Consider the following 16,295-nt stretch of genomic DNA (forward strand, 5'->3'; position numbering starts at 1 on the left):
CAACTCGCTGTCATTTTCTGTTACTGTGGAAATTTTTAAAAAACCATTATCAAACATAACAAATATAACAATTCATTAGTATCATTTAAGATCCATTCTCCAGTTGTCTCAAAAATATCTTTTTTACAGTGTGAATCAGGATCCAAAAGAGCTTAGCCTATTGCATTTAATGTTTAAGTATCTTTTACCACAAATGATGCTATTAAGAAGATTTTGTAAGGATATGGAAAACTTTAACCATGTTATTGTTGATAAAGTGATTCTATCAATATTACTCCTATACAGTTTATGAGCGATTGGCCTTCGCTTCCACTTTTGGAATTGTCTGACATTTGAACATTTGCGGATCTGATCACAATCCCACTCTGCAAAGAAATGTGATGTGAACCTAGTCTTCAAATGTTGTACATTCAAGTGGTTTATTTATTTATTTGGGAACTGGGAATTGAACCTGGGGTACTTTGCTGCTGAGCTACATCCCCAGACCTTTTTACTTTTAATTTTGAGACAGAGTCTTGCTAAGTTGGTGAGGCTCGTTGTGAACTTGCAGTCCTGCCTCAGCCTCCTAAGCCTTGGATTACAGGCGTGTGCCACCACGCCTTTAATAAATATTTCAAATATCACGCCTGATATAAATATTTCATGCTTACTGAATATAATAATATACCTCTACACCATCTGAAAGTTACTACTTTAGCTCTCAGGTATGCCAGAATCTATTATACATTTTTGTTTTTGTTTTGGAGCTGAAGCTCAAGCTCAGGACCTTGTTAGGCATGTGATTTACAATTTATTGAACTATACTCCCAACCCTCTATTATACTTTAATGAAAGAATGAAAAATATAGGTAATTACGTGCTGTTTAGTATTTCACTCATTACTGATATTGACTTTGTCCTCCTGTAAAGATCCTTTTAATACATATGAAACCGAAGGGACTAGTTATTAGTTTTACTGTGAGCAATGTCAGAATTCCTGCAACCACTTTTCTTCTTTCTTATTATGTGTCCTGGCAGGCTATTTGCTCTGATGATGCCATAATGCTTTGCTTGTGGGGTCATCTGGTGTCACTTACTCCTTTAGGTAGAATCAACTTTTAAGTAAAGTGACTCTTAGGATGGTAAGCCTGATCTTCTGGAGCAATTTTCTGAGCTTATAAGGATGAACATCCTTAAAAGAAAAAAAAATATCTGGTAGTTTTTTTCTATAATCTTACCTCTTTTATTGGGATATATGGGTCTTACTCACTGTTGTAATATTGACAACACAACTGGACTAACACTTGATATGCTTCTGGTTAATTTCTGGTTGCCAAGAGCATTCAAACTTCCTCAAGGACACAGTCATTTTCCACAAAAAGGGGAAAACCAGTCCATTTCTGGCAATAGAGTGGAAGTCAGAGAGGAAGAGTATACCAATATAACTTCTCTAGTGAGGAAGAACAGTGTGTCTAATATTATACTATGGAATAACTGGCATATTTAAAAGATCTTTTTCTTTTTTGAACACATTTCACATTATGGATGTTCCCAGAGAACATAATGGTCTATCTTAAGAGTGTGAAGAATGATATCCTACATTGCCTATATTTATATCTTAGAGATATGTCTGAAAAGAAAGCCAAGTGAATAAAATGTCAGATTTTAAGCTTTCCTTCTGGTAAAGTAAAAGCCTCTACTCAGTGTGTTAGTCACCTTGATTTAATTTTTTTTTAGAGATAGAACAAGAGGTGCAAGATTTTGGTTTCCATTTTCCTCGTATAAACCAATGACATCTTAAGTTCCGGATGAGTCTTTAAAAATGTGGCTTCTGATAAATGTTGGCTGAATTGGTGCATTCCTAGAATAAATTCTGTATGCTCAGCTTTCCCTACCCAAATTCATCCGTAGTTTGTGGTGGGCCACAAAACTGCCCACTACAAAAAGGGCTGAAGACATCTGGACATGATAAAAATATGTGTATATTATAACGCAAGGCTGGTATATTTAAAAGATTTCATGCCTGGGGTAAAATCTCTAATCAAATTTCGAACGCTGTAACACCTATTAATGGTACACATGAAGTTCCACAGGTGTAAGGGAGCGGAAATCACAAACCAAAGAAAAACTTTAAAAATTTCTCTTTTCAGATAAGTTTCAGCTCTACAAATCTAAAAGCCCTTGCCTTTAAAATACCAGTGTCGTTCTGCTCTCAATTCTCATCCCATTGTACAAGGAAACGTGGGTCTCTCGTCTCCAAGTAAGGAATATGAGGTTTCCAAGTCCGCGTGAAACCGAAAGAAGCCCCAAGAGTTTTATCTGGTCCCGAGTGATAAACCTATGAAAGTAGGCTTGCTGCGGAAAAGACACCCGAAAATAAAAATCTGTAAACCGTACACCTTATAAGTGGAAAAACAAAATGAAACAGAAATAAACCACACGGATCCAGATGTCATCAGGATCTCGCAGTAGAGATGGAAAAATTAACTGTGCTCGGGTCAAAACTGCAGCGGTGACTCTTAACTCACTAGGGGTAGCTGGCGGGTCGGGCGGGAGCTGGGATGCGGGGTACCCACAGCGCCTTTTGCCGCGCCCCTGCCCCTCCCCCGGGCGCTCTTGCACGCCAGCCAATCCCCTCGCGCCATCCCCTTCCCATCGGAGGCCCCGCCCCCCGCGCCCGGGATGTTGGGCCCCCGCGGCGTGACGCGAGCACGGCAGCTCCGCCCCCTGCGTCTCTGGCCTCGCTGGCCTTTGGGGGATGGTTCCATCATGGCGTCAATGCAGGTGAGAAGAGTTTGCTGCATCTGGGCGGGTGAGGGAGCCGCGGAAAGGGTGTGAGCGTTCGGGCGGAGGCGGCGTCCGAGAGTCCGGGACCCAAGGGCGGGCTCCGGACCCGTCCTAGTAACTGGTCTTCTCCTAGCTTCAGGGCGTCGCGGAGGGGTGAGAGGCGGCGAGAGGGAAGGGCGGGGGGGGAGGGTGTTTCGGTCGGTCGAAGCGGACACCAGCCGGCCGGGAAGTTGGGGGATAAAGAAGGCTTAGAGGGGAAGAAAGGGCGAAGTTTGGTGTGGGCTGCGCGTTGGTGGTCTCGGAATCGCCTCCCTGCACTCACAGACCGCCGCTGCTGGCCTTTCTGTCAGCTCCAGGGATGCCTTTTCTTCCGCTGTGCCCGGCCCGGCGGAAACAGCTGCGCCCGCCGTTGTCGCCCGGGCAGGGGCGGCCCTCAGAGGGGCTGAGTTGAGTGTGGGGGAGCTTGAAAAGGCGTTCTCAGAGAAGGCGCTTAGCGGCCTCTACCAGCCTCCACTCTGTCCTCCCAAACTGCTCGGTCCCTTCTTTCTCTTCCCTTTGACTCTTAATCATTTGCCCGGTGGGTATCTTCTTCTGTTAGCTTCCGCACTCACTAGCAATCCTGCAGCAGCTCACCGCCCCCTGCCCCCGAATATGCCCCTAGGCCACGTACATCATTTGTCGCCTATGTGCAAGCTCGGGAGCTTGGTCATTAGCCCCCTTAAACCTCTAGGGATAACTCGCCCTCTGATTTTTTTACTCCCCACAATGCCCCACCCTTGCGGTCGCGGTGAGGCAGTAGCTCTTTGCCCTTCTTCTCCACACCTTTAAATGGAACCTTAATTTGGTGGAAGACATTTGTTAACCTTTGTCATATCTACCTGACTTGGTAAAGCCTGGTCTTATGACTTTCTAACTTAATTTGCCCCCCACAAATCCAGGGAGTTTGTTTTTTCAGGCAAAGATGGCAACCACTTTTTTAGCTTTTTAAAAGATTGTCTGCATTATCTATCTTGCGTTTATTCACAAATAAGACTAGCGATATTGAAACATTTGAGAAAAGAAGGTACAACTCTCCTTAGGAGTGTCAACTGAATGCTGTTTAGAGTTTTAATACCATCCTCTTAAGAAAGAGACCACACCACGTCTTTCCTAGAAGGATTTTCTTGCTTTTGTTTTTAGAAGACTAAGCAAATCTCTGTCCTCTCCCTTTTTTTTCCATGCTAGAAGTGTTTTTCTTTTTTTTTTTTTTTAACACATTTTCTTCCTATTTTATGCAATACATATATTTTTTGCTTCACATTTCTGTGCTTTTATGTTGTCAGTCCCCTTTCTACCTATTCTTTATAATAATCTCTTTACCTTTGTTTCTCTCTGGCCTTTCCTGAAGAACAATAAAATTGCGCAAAACATTACTAGTTGAAGAGATGTCACAAATTGGTGCAGAGAAAAACAAGAACAATTTCAGGAAACATTATACTTCACACTAACCTCCCCAGAGATGTTAGAGAAGTTTCGTCATTTGAGGCCTAAAAAGGAACTGTGAAACACCAGTTGAACAGTAGTAGATGGGCTATGTTCCTGCTTTAAGATTTTTATCTGTATTAAGATTAAAGCATTATTTAAGACTAAAAGTTAAGATCTAAGTATACACTTGTGGTTTATATATATCCTTTTATGCTAGGGATAATTGAACCCAGGGCATTGCAAATGTACCGGCAAACGCTCTAGCACTGAATTATCTCCTGAGTCCTTTTTAATTTATTTTGAGGCAGAATCTAAATTGAGGCAGGGTGGACTCACCTGGAACTTGAAATCCTCCTGCCTCAACCTCTAGAGTATTGGGATTATATGAGCTTGCTGCTACACCTGGCTTGTGATTATATTTGACAGGAGAACAGGGTTACCTGGTTAGATTTATACTTCAATTATTTTGGAAAAGGCAGATTGGTTTCTGAGAGAGATATCAATAATCTTGACTTTACATGGTGACTTAAGCAATGGAAAAAATATTCGACAGTGCAATAGTGCATTTTTCAGTGCCTTAAGTACTAACTCTGAACAAAATATTTGTTTATTGTATTAGAATGTGATAATGTTATGGAGACGAAACATGGAAGGAAGTTAGAAAGTCAATATTTGGAGGATTTCAATTAGTATGAAGTATGCTATAACGCAGAGTGCCGTTCTGATGATGCCCTTATTTAAAAAACTTTTAGTAGAATTTTTTTTCCCACTAGTACCAGGGCTAGAACCCAGGGCCTCATGCATGCTTGGCAAACACTGCACTTCTGAGCTACATTTTGCAGCCTGTTCAATTTTTTTTTAATCTTACATTAGGATATTACTGCAGCTGAAGAGGTTGCTTATAAAGCTGAAAGAGTTTTTGTTTTGTTTTTTTCTTTTTGAGACTGGGATTTGAACCTAGGGGCACTTTACCACTGAGCCACATCCCCAGCCCTTTTTATTTTATATTTTGTGACATTCTTGCTAAGCTACTTGGGGCCTTCGCAAGTTGCTGAGGCTGGCCGGAACTTGCGATCCTGTATCAGCCCCCCACGTTGTTGGGATTACAGGTGTGCACTACCATGCCTTGCTGGAGAAATTGTGTTTTTAGAACATGCCATGTTATACAAATACATTGTGGGATGATTATTTGATAAAAATCAAATAAATTATTCTTTACGATCAATGCAATAAAATCAAGTAAGGATAGACTGAATTTCTTACTGGAGAGTGTGTATTCTAGAATTGAGATCACAGCTGCTTTAATGTAGTCTGTCAGTGCTTCCCAATCTTTCAGATTGTCATACATAGGAAATAGTTTTTTGAGTAATACACTAAGATGGATTTTATTCTTCTTTCTGTTTCTTCCTTGAACAAAGTCACATGGCCAAAGAACTTTACAGTTAGGTTATATTATAAGAAACCATTCTTATTTATTTTTTTATATGAGAGCTTGAACCCCAGATGTTTTACCACTGAGTTGCATCCCCAGTCTTTTATTTTTATTTATTTTGAGGCAGGGTCTCACAAAATTGCTAACCTTGAACATTTGCTCTTCCTGCCTCAGCCTTTGAGTTGCTAGGTTTATAGGCATGTGCCACTGCACCTGGCAAGAAAGCATTCCTTTTTTTTTTTTTTTTTTTTTTTCCTTCTTTTTTGATATTGGAGATTGAACCCAGAGATCCTTTGCCACTGAGCTGTATCCCCAGCTCTTTTTATTTATTTTTTATTTTTATATTTTGGTATTGGGGTTTGAACTCAGGGGCACTGTACCACGGAGCTACATCCCCAGTGCCTTTTAGTTTTTATTTTGAGACAGGGTCTCAGTAAATTGCTGAGGCTTGTCTTGAATTTGGTAGTCCTCTCTCAGCCTCCCAAATTGCTGAGGTTACAGGTGTGCACCACCACGCCCAACAAGGAACCATTCTTTGCTTTTTTTGTGTTGTGGGTGGGGTACCAAGGATTGAGGATTCTTAAGCCACTGAGCTACATTCCCAGCCCTTTTATTTATTTTTATTTTATTATTATTTTATTTTATTTTATTTTTTGAGACTGTGTCTTGCTAAGTTGCTGAAGCTGGCTTTGAACTTGCAATTCCCCTGCGTCAGCCTTCCAAGTCACTAGGATTAAAGGTGTGTGCCACCGCACCTGGCTAAAGAAATCATTCTTAAGAGAATGTTATGTTCTTGGTGATCCTTAAACTTGGCAAGAGTAAAAGGAATCTATATTTGTGTTAATTCTAGAAATCTTAAAATATTAAATGGAAAGTTCTTTGTAACACATTTTTAGTTTTAACACTTTATAGTCTAATTATTTGGTATAAATTTTCCATCCCCAAACTATAAAATCATTATTAAAGTGAATTTTAGTTAATTTTTTTTTTTTTTTTTTAGGGCTGGGGATTGAACTTAGGGACTCATGCATGCTAAGACAAGCCCTTTTTATTTTGAGACAGTAACTTTGAATTTGTGATCCTCCTGCCTCAGCCTCCTAAGTGTTCTGGGATTACAGTTGTGTGCCCCTGGACCCAACTGTATTTTCCAATTTTAGAAATCAGCTGCTTCATTCAGACTTGTTTTTAGTTAGAAGTTTTAAAGTATACCTGGTATATATTTCTAACTTGATGCTATTTATTTTAGATATAGACTCTTATGTTATGTCTTAAGATCTTAGAAAGTCAGTGAATAAAAGTTGATATTTGTCAACTCTAAAAAAGTATTGATACATTCGAGAGAAATGATTAGTTGAATTACTGTTTGTGAGTTTTCTACAATTTCTTCCTCTTACCTAGCTGGTCTTAGACTGTTTTGTTTTGTTTTAGTTGTAGGTGGACAGTGGACCCAATACCTTTATTTTATTTTTGATGTGGTACTGAGGATCGAACCCCAGGGCCTCACGCATGCTAGGCGATGTTCTACCACTGAGTCACAGCCCTAACCCAGTCTTAGACTGTTGACTCTTGATTTGGCCGATGGGAAGGAGGTTGAGATTAAATAATAGGAGATAGAGTAAAAATGTGTGTTTATTGTCAGAAGGCTTAGAAATAATTTTTGGAATTATTCGCAGTTATCTTTTTTTTTTCTCTCTGTTCTTTATGCAAGTAATTGGATGTAGTGAATCAAAAGTTAGAAAATTGAATGACATTTTGGATGCTTAGTCTCATTAAGCATTGAGAACTTCAATTTTAATATCTGAGGTTGTTGAATTCTTTAGTGATAAGGCTGTCAGAGAGCTGTTGGAATAAGGGCGAAGGAAAAAGGGAAAAAGCATAGAATAGAATTGAGGATGTTCTCTGAGTAGTAAACATAAGTAGGTAGTAGACCATATGTAAACAAAATAATAGTAATCATCTCCTTATCTCAAAGCAGTTGATGTACTCTTTGCTTTTAGTCAATCATCACTTTATGAGATCTCTTTTGTTTTGGTCTTACAAGTATTCATTTAGGTTTTTATTTAACTTTGCAAATCTCTTCTCCCCTGGGCTATAGACTTCATGAAAGCACAAAACCAAAAACAATTTCCTCTTTTCCTTAAGTGTGCATATAGTGAACAGTTGTCCATTACTTGAACTTAAAAAAATACTTGTAAATCACAAAATTTGTATTTTTTATTCTGTTTCAGGGAAATTTATTAAGCAATTCTATTAAAGTTCAAATCTATAAAGAAACACCCCAAAAGTTCCTTATTTTCTTGATTTATGTTTTCCAAACTTTGGTTTTTTCAAATTTTGTTTTTTGGGTGCTGGGGATCAAACCCAGGGCCTTGTGCTTACAAGGCAAGCACTCTATCAACTGAGCTATCTCCCCAGCCCCTTCAAATATTTTTATATTCATTTTTTCCCTCTGAATTATTCTTGCTACCTTGTAAATGGGAATTTCAGGTAACCCTATTTCATTCTATAGAGACAAACTGTGATTTCGGTTTGGTAAGTACTTACTTAGGTAAGTGACTTATTTGAAATTACGTAGTAACTGAGTAATGAAGCTCAGATTAGATATCAAACTCTGAAATAGACTAATGCTGTGAAGTTGTAGGTAATGAACATTTTAATAAGTTTGGCATTGTTGAGAAATCATTGGGATAATTAACCTTTCAGTCAGAAATTAAACCCTTACTAAAATGGTGTTTAATAGCATCTATTACTAAGAAAATGAGAGGAGGGCTGGGTTTGTAGCTCATTGGTAGAACACTTGCCTACCATGTGTGAGGTCTGATCTCCACCACTATAAAACAAAACCTGGGGAAAATGAGAGGAAATATTTAATAGAGTTTTTAAAATACAAAATTACTTTATAAATAAATTTTTATTTATTTATTTGTAGTGCTGGGTATTGAACCCAGAGCCTCCTCATGGTAGACCAACACTCATACCACTGAGCTACCCTGCCAGCCTTATGGACCACATTTTAAAGAGATCTTATATGTGTATACTTGTGCACTCAATAAAATTATAATGTTAATTTTTTCATTTTGAAGATAATATTTATTACCAAGGAGAGCTTTAAAAGTGGGATGATCTGGTGTCTTTCTAAAAATACACTTTTGCTTAGTATTTACCTAAGGTGAGCAGTTATCAGATGAATTTTATTGCATCTTCATGTCACAACTGTCTGTCTCATTCTGAATATTTTCTGCAGAATACTTACTCATGTTTGTTAGGTGTTTTAAAAATTTTCTCTTTTGGTGTTAGGTATAAAGCTCAGTGGCAGAAGGTTGTCTAGCAAGCCTTAGGTTCCATCCCTAATATTGGAGGGAAAAAATGTAAAACCACACGTTTAATAGTCTTTATCTGTGAGGTTTCTTTGTGTTTTGGAGGGTTTCTTTGGTGGTTTGGGGGAACAGACTCAGAGCCTCACACATGCCACTGAGTCATACCCTTAGCCTTGTGAGTATAATATTTATTTAATTTATTTATTTATTTTTTGTGGTGCTGGGGATTGAACCCAGGGCCTTGTGCATGCAAGGCAAGCACTCTACCAAGTGAGCTATATCCCCAGCCTGTGAGTGTAATGTCAAGAACAAATACATGTCTTTGAGTTGTTTTTATTCTGAGAAAAAACTCATGTGATTTAGTTACCCTTGTAAAAAACTTCATTAGAAATAAAGCAGGAGTAGGCTGGGGTTTTGGTTCAGTGGTAGAGCGCTTGCCTCCCAAGCTGGGGCACTGGGTTTGATCCTCAGCACCACATAAATAAATAAAAATAAAGACATTGTGTCCATCTACAACTGAAAAATAGCAGGATCTGGAATCAAAAGATCTGGAGTCCTGTTCTGTTTCATTACTTAAAAAGGTATATTGTACAAAAATCAACTGGGGGGCTGGGGTTGTGACTCTTGCCTCCAGAACTCTTGCCTGGCATGTGTGATTCTCAGCACCACATGTAAATAAATGAATAAAATAAAAGACCTATAACAATAAAAAAAAAAAATCAACTGGGCGTGGTGGCACAGACTGAGATAAGAGGATCTCAAGTTCAAAGCCAGCCTCAGCAAAAGTGAGGCACTAAGCAACTCAGTGAGACCCTGTCTCTAAATAAAAAACAAAAAAGGTATGGGGGTGTGACTCAGTGGTCCAGTGCCCCTGAGTTCAATCCCTGGTACCAAAAAAAAAAAAAAAAAAAAAAAAATCAATTTGTGGTTTAAACAAAAGTAGATTAGCAGAAGGGTAAACATGTATAAAACTTATTTTTTGATTTCTCTTTTTCGAATCTGTTTTCTGTAGTATTCTCCATTTTGGTACATGACAACTTCATTAATCCATTTGCTCAACCAGAATCTTGGATTCATCCTATCCCATAGACCATCAGCAAATCACAGCAGTTCTACCTTCAAAATATAACCGGAAATCATAGGGGGCATGGTGTCACATGCTTGTAATAATCCCAGCTATTGGGGAGACTGAGACAGGAGGATTGTAAATTCAAGACCTACCTCAGCAATTTGGGGAGGCCCTGAAGAACATAGCAAGTCACTGTCTCAAAACGAAAAGGACTGGGGATGTGACTTAGGGTTTAAGTGCCTCTGAGTTCAATTTCTGATTACCCCCCACACACACCCTCGCCAAAAAAAAAAAAAAAAACAAACAAACTTTTTGTCCCCTCTTCTGAATTGTTCTCTGATACAGATCATCATCATCCCTTTCCTGAATTATACCATCAGCTTTCCTGCTTGTGCCCTTTATCTTTTCTCAATCTATTAATTCCAAACAAAAGTCAAATATCCCTTCATTCACAATTCTGTGGCTTCCCTTTTTTACTTAAGTATAATCCAGAATTCCTGCTATACCTGAGTGCTTAACCCCACTCAGGTAGTCTTGTCTCTATAGCCTATTGATGACCTTTGTGTTCTGCCTCAGGGCCCTTTACCTGGTTTTTCCTCTGCTTGGGATGCTCTTCACACATATCTGGAGGGCTCCTTTTTTACATTTTGATCCTTATTCAAGTGTTGTTTTTTCAGGGAGGTCTTTCCACTGAATACAAAAATAGTCCTCCCAGTCAACACTAATAATTCCCCTCACACTACTAAATTCTTCATACTTATGATTTATTATTTTATAGTTTACTTTCTATTTTCTCTGGATGTAACTGAGTGCCTGGGGTATGGTAGGCCCTCAGTAAATGTTTTTTTTTTTTTTTTTTATTGTATACAAATGGGATACATGTTGTTTCTCTATTTGTACATAGAGTCAAGGCATACCATTTGTGTAATCATAAATTTACATAGGGCAATGATGTTTATTTTTTTTCCCTTCCCCCCCACCCCTCCCACACCTCTTTTCCCTCTATACAGTCCTTCTTTCCTTCATTCTTACTGCTCTCCTTATACCTAACCCTAAACCTAACCCTAAACCTAATGCTAACCCCTCCCATCCCCCATTATATGTCCTCATCCGCTTATCAGCGAGATCATTCGTCCTTTAGTTTTTTGAGATTGGCTTATCTCACTTAGCATGATATTCTCCAATTTCATCCATTTGCCTACAAATGCCATAATTTTATCATTCTTCATTGCAGAGTAATATTCCATTGTATATATATGCCACAGTTTCTTTATCCATTCATCAACTGAAGGGCATCTAGGTTGGTTCCACAATCTGGCTATGGTGAATTGAGCAGCAGTGAACATTGATGTGGCTGTATCTCTGTAGTATGCTGATTTTAAGTCCTTTGGGTATAGGCCAAGGAGTGGGATAGCTGGGTCAAATGGTGTTTCCATTCCAAGCTTTCTGAGGAATCTCCACACTGCTTTCCAGAGTGGCTGCACTAATTTGCAGCCCCACCAGCAATGTATGAGTGTTCCTTTTTCACCACATCCTCGCCAACACCTATTGTTGCTTGTATTCTTGATAATCGCCATTCTAATTGGGGTGAGATGAAATCTTAGGGTAGTTTTGATTTGCATTTCCCTTATTACTAGGGATGTTGAACATTTTTTCATATATCTGTTGATTACTTGTACATCTTCTTCTGTGAAGTGTCTGTTCATTTCCTTAGCCCATAGTAAATGTTGAATTGATAATTTTTTAAATTTGGTGCTGGGAATTGAACCCAGGGATGCTTTATTACTGAGCTTCATCCCCAGCCCTTTGTATGTATTTTTTAATTTCAAGGCAAGGTCTCGTTAAGTTGCCAAGGGTCTTGATAATTTGCTAAGGCTGGCCTCCACCTTGTGATCTCCTACCTCAGCCTCCTGACTCATTGGGATTATAGCCATGTACCACCACACCTGGCTCCATAATTGAGTTTGGATTCTAGTTTTGCCTTTTAATAGCTTGTAAACTGCCCCCCCACACACACACATAAAATAAGGATGATGAAACAGTCATATGAAGTAAAATTGTAGACTGTTTCATTTCATGAGTCTTTGGAGTTGATTGAGTTGTGCTGTAGATTTCCTAGTTTTAACTTCTGTCCGATGCTCTTCCCCCTTTTTATTAGTTCATGTGTTGGTAATTGATGAGGAGAAGACATTTCTTTTTCGATTATGTGACATCTGAAATCTCTTTTTGTGTTACCACATCAAAGGAAAGGGGATAGAAGTAGGATTTCCAAACAGAATTTGAGAATTAGCCAAATAAAATGTAAGCCCTTTATATCAACTATAAACGGCGTTTTTTTTTTCTTTGTTGAAATATATTTCACATATCATAAAATTTACTCTTTCAAAGCAAGTTCCTAATTCAGTGGCTTCTAATATATTCAGTCATTAACACTTTCATCATCCTGGGGGGGGGGGACCTTATCTGTTAGCAGTCACTCTCAATTTTCCTTTTCCTCCAACCTCGAAACCACTAATCTATTTTCTCTCTCTGCGGATTTATTTATTCTGAGTATTTTATGAAAGAATTATGCTATAAGTGACCTTTTGTGACTGACCTCTTTTACTTAGCCTAATATTTTTGAGGTTCATCCATATTTTGGCTCTGATCAGTTCCTCTTTTCCTTTTGGGGACCAAATAGTCTATTTTATGTTTGTATCACTATTTATGCATTCATCAGTTGATATTTGGGTTGTTTTCTATTGCCATTTATCATTGTTTGACAGTTTGGATTGTTTTCACTTTTCGATGAACATTAGTACAATAAACATTCATGTACACATTTTTGTGTGAGTATATGTTTTAATTTATAATAGATGTGTCCCTAGGAGCTAGATCACATGGTAGACTTCTAACTTTCTAAGTCTTTAGAGGGAAAAAAAACAAACAAACAAAAAAAAAAACTCTTTTCTTCTAGTCTGTATGAAGGACTTATTCAAGTGGGAAGAAAAAAGCCTACAGGGCTGAGAGAGAACCTAATTGGGGTTGCTGCTTGAGTATACTAGTCTATGGGTTTGTATAGCTCCTTGGCCATTGGTTCAAATTTATGCTAATCAGGTATTGGATAAGTACTAACACTATTGGTTAATCCTAGAGTCTGAACTTTCCTGCAATGTCCATTCAGGTATGTCCCACTTCCCACTTCTGTTTTTTGGCTCACACTGGAGTGGTAGGCTCTGCCAACTGTGGCCCATGCTTGCCAACCATGCTCCAGCCTGCTCAGTCAGTGCTGCTTCTTGGTAGAAATTAGAGGGCTTTCTGTGTGGCTTGGCATTCAGGGAGCCATATTGAGCAGGACAAGGGATTACTACTTCTAACACCATATATTTGTTTTTTCCACACTGAAACAGTTCTTGGACACCAGCTAGGTGTCTTGCAATTCAATCCAATGAAAACCCTAATCAGAGTTAGTGTAGACCTCACAAGTCATAGACTTAGTGCCACATGACTGCTCCACATTTTAGACACCAGGTTACCCACAGTTCTGTCCAACATGACTATAAGTGGGAGGTTCTAGCCGCACCCTCCCCCATTTTGGGTTCCCTTTTTTTTTTTTTTTTTCCCAGTGCTGGAGTTTGAATCCAGGTCCTTTCACATGCTGGGCAAGTATTCTACCTCTGAGCTATGTCCCCAGCACCCAAGTTTGATATTTCTTAGATGACCTTGCAGAACCACAGAAGACCCTATAATCAAAATTGCCCATGTATTAAAAAGGTTATGAATGAAGAGCCAGATGAAACTACACATACAGCAATATTCTAAGGGTCTTTCAGCACAGCAGGTACCATCTTGGAGTTGGGTCCATGTCATGCTCTCTGCATGTACATGTGTTGTTCAGACCAAGAAGCTCTACAAACCCTGTTCTTTTAAATTTTTGAGACTACTTTTTAAGAAGCATGGTTGGTTAGTTAGAGTATTGACCGTTGGTGATCAATTCCGCATGTTTTGCCTCTCCCCAGAGATTGGGAGGGTGGGGCTAAAAATTCCAGCCCTCTAATCATAGGATTGGTTCCTTTAGCAAACAGCCTCCATCCATCCTGAGGCTATCCAGGAACCTCGAGCTACCAGTCACCTCATTTATATATAAAAAGAGGCTTTAGAGATTCCAAGAGTTTTAGGAACTGTGTGCCAGGAATTGAAAGATTTAATATAGCTGACCTTTGTTATCTATATGGAGACTGATTCCAGGGATCGCCCCCCCAATACCAAAATCCATGGATGCTCAAGTTCTTTATATAAAATGTTACAAGTATTTGCATGTAACATGCATATTCTCCCATGTCTCCATCATCTTTAAATTATTTATAATACCAAGTACAATGTAATGTTATGTGAATAGTCATTATACTGCATTATTTAGGGACTAATGACAAAAGTCTGTACATGTTCAGTATACATGTAATTTTCCTCCTTTCCCAAATATTTTTGATCCAAAATTGATTGAATCTGCAGATTTGGAAGCTTCAGATGTAAAATCCTTGGATACTGGGAGTTGACTGTATTAATTTTTATAAATCACAATACCTCACTAAGTAACTGCCACACTTTTCCATGGCAATTGCACCATTTTACATACCTACCAGCAGTGTGCAAAGGTTCCAGGTTCTGTGCTTTCTCAGGCCATTGTTTTGTGTTACTTGAGGGGTGAATTAAGTTATCCTAGTGTCCATTGTTATTGTAGTTTTGATTTGCATTTCCTTAATGATTCATGATGTTGAGTATCTTTTCTTGTGCATATTGGCCATTTGTATTCTTTTCTTTGAATGTCTGTTCAACTTCATTACCCATTTAAGAAATGTAGTTTTTTGTTGTTTTAAGAACTCTTTATATATTCAGAACACAAGTCCCTTATTAGAAGTGTGATCTGCAGGGCTGGGGAGATAGCTCAGTTGGTAGCTTGCTTGCCTTGCAAGCACAAGGCCCTGGGTTTGATCCCCAGCACCGCAAAAAAAAAGAAGTGTGATCTGCAGATATCGTCTCCTGTGGACTTGTTTCACTTTCTTTGTGAAGCACAAAAAAAATTATTAATTTTGGTGAAGTCCATTTTATCTATTTCTTTTGTTTGTGATTTTGGTGTCAAAGAAATCATTGACTGGTCCAGGTTCATTAAGATTTACCTGTATGTTTTCTTCTAAGAGTCTTATAGTTTTAGCATTTACATTTAGGTCTTTGACTGAGTTTTACTTTTTGTACATAGTTTAAGAGATACTTATTTTGTAGTATTTGTATTGCAGCTTTTTTTTTTTTTTCCAAGTACTGCAGGTCAAAGGTGAGAGCCTATATTTTATTCAGGTTATTTCTCTAGGTGAGCAGAGAGGTATTTTTCAAATAAAAATTGATAATGAAGACCTACTATTAAATAAGGTGATTGTAATCCTAATAAACTATTACTGAGGTTTTTATGTATTCCTATGTCAGCCTTTATTGTAGTTAAAGGAGGCACACCAAATTTTAGACTTAAAAAATCTTTGGACCATTAGGGCATCCTATCTTCCAAGCATCTTATCTTCTTTTTAGTGGTACTAGGAGCCCAGGAGTGTTCTGCCTGTGACCTGTATCCCCAATTTTTTTTAAAGTGTTGAGGCAGATTCTCACTAAGTTGGCCAGGTAGGGTTCAAACTCGAAATTTTCCTTCCTTAGTCTCCTTCGTTGCTGGGATTACAGGTGTGTTCCTCTGTTTCTCTTTGCTTCTGGCTACATTTCTTTAAACCTTTGTAGGGTTGAGAATGTAGGGTGCTTGCCTAGCATATTTAAGGCTCTAGGTTTAATCTGCAGCACAATAAAAACAAGGACAATAGCAATAAACTATTTTTGCATCTTTTCATTAGAGGTAGTCCATAAAATAATTTTGAATTGTAAAAATAGAATTAAAAAATAAATTTTCCTTTTGTATTACATGAAAACAAGACATATAAAGAAATTGTTTATAGGGTTTTTTGTGGTGCCGGGATTTAAATTCAGAGTCTTATGCATTTTGAGCCAGTGCTGTACAATGGAACAATACCCCAGCCCCTAAATGTTTTTTAATATATAAATTTGATTCAAGAAAAATTGTTACATTCTTAAGAATACTAATTTGTGAGGCACTGGGTTTGATTCTCAGCACCACATGTAAATAAATTAAAGGTTCAGTGACAATTAAAAAAATACATATATTAAAAAAAGAATATTAATTTAAGAATGCTAGTGTAAAAAAAAATCACATAGT

At 38.3% G+C, this 16,295-nt stretch overlaps 1 protein-coding gene across 1 annotated transcript in view; it reads left to right on the forward strand.

Annotated features, from left to right (window-relative positions):
* The first annotated feature begins 2,707 nt into the window (after positions 1–2,707).
* Positions 2,708–16,295, forward strand: part of Ube2w (ubiquitin conjugating enzyme E2 W) — a 68,150-nt gene continuing 54,562 nt past the window's right edge. Inside the window, exon 1 of the mRNA XM_047554654.1 lies at positions 2,708–2,763. Coding sequence (XP_047410610.1) covers positions 2,749–2,763 — 15 coding nt within the window. The 5' untranslated portion in view covers positions 2,708–2,748. The remainder of the gene's footprint in view (positions 2,764–16,295) is intronic.

Source organism: Sciurus carolinensis, chromosome 1 (assembly GCF_902686445.1).
Source record: "Sciurus carolinensis chromosome 1, mSciCar1.2, whole genome shotgun sequence".
Lineage (NCBI taxonomy): Eukaryota > Metazoa > Chordata > Mammalia > Rodentia > Sciuridae > Sciurus > Sciurus carolinensis.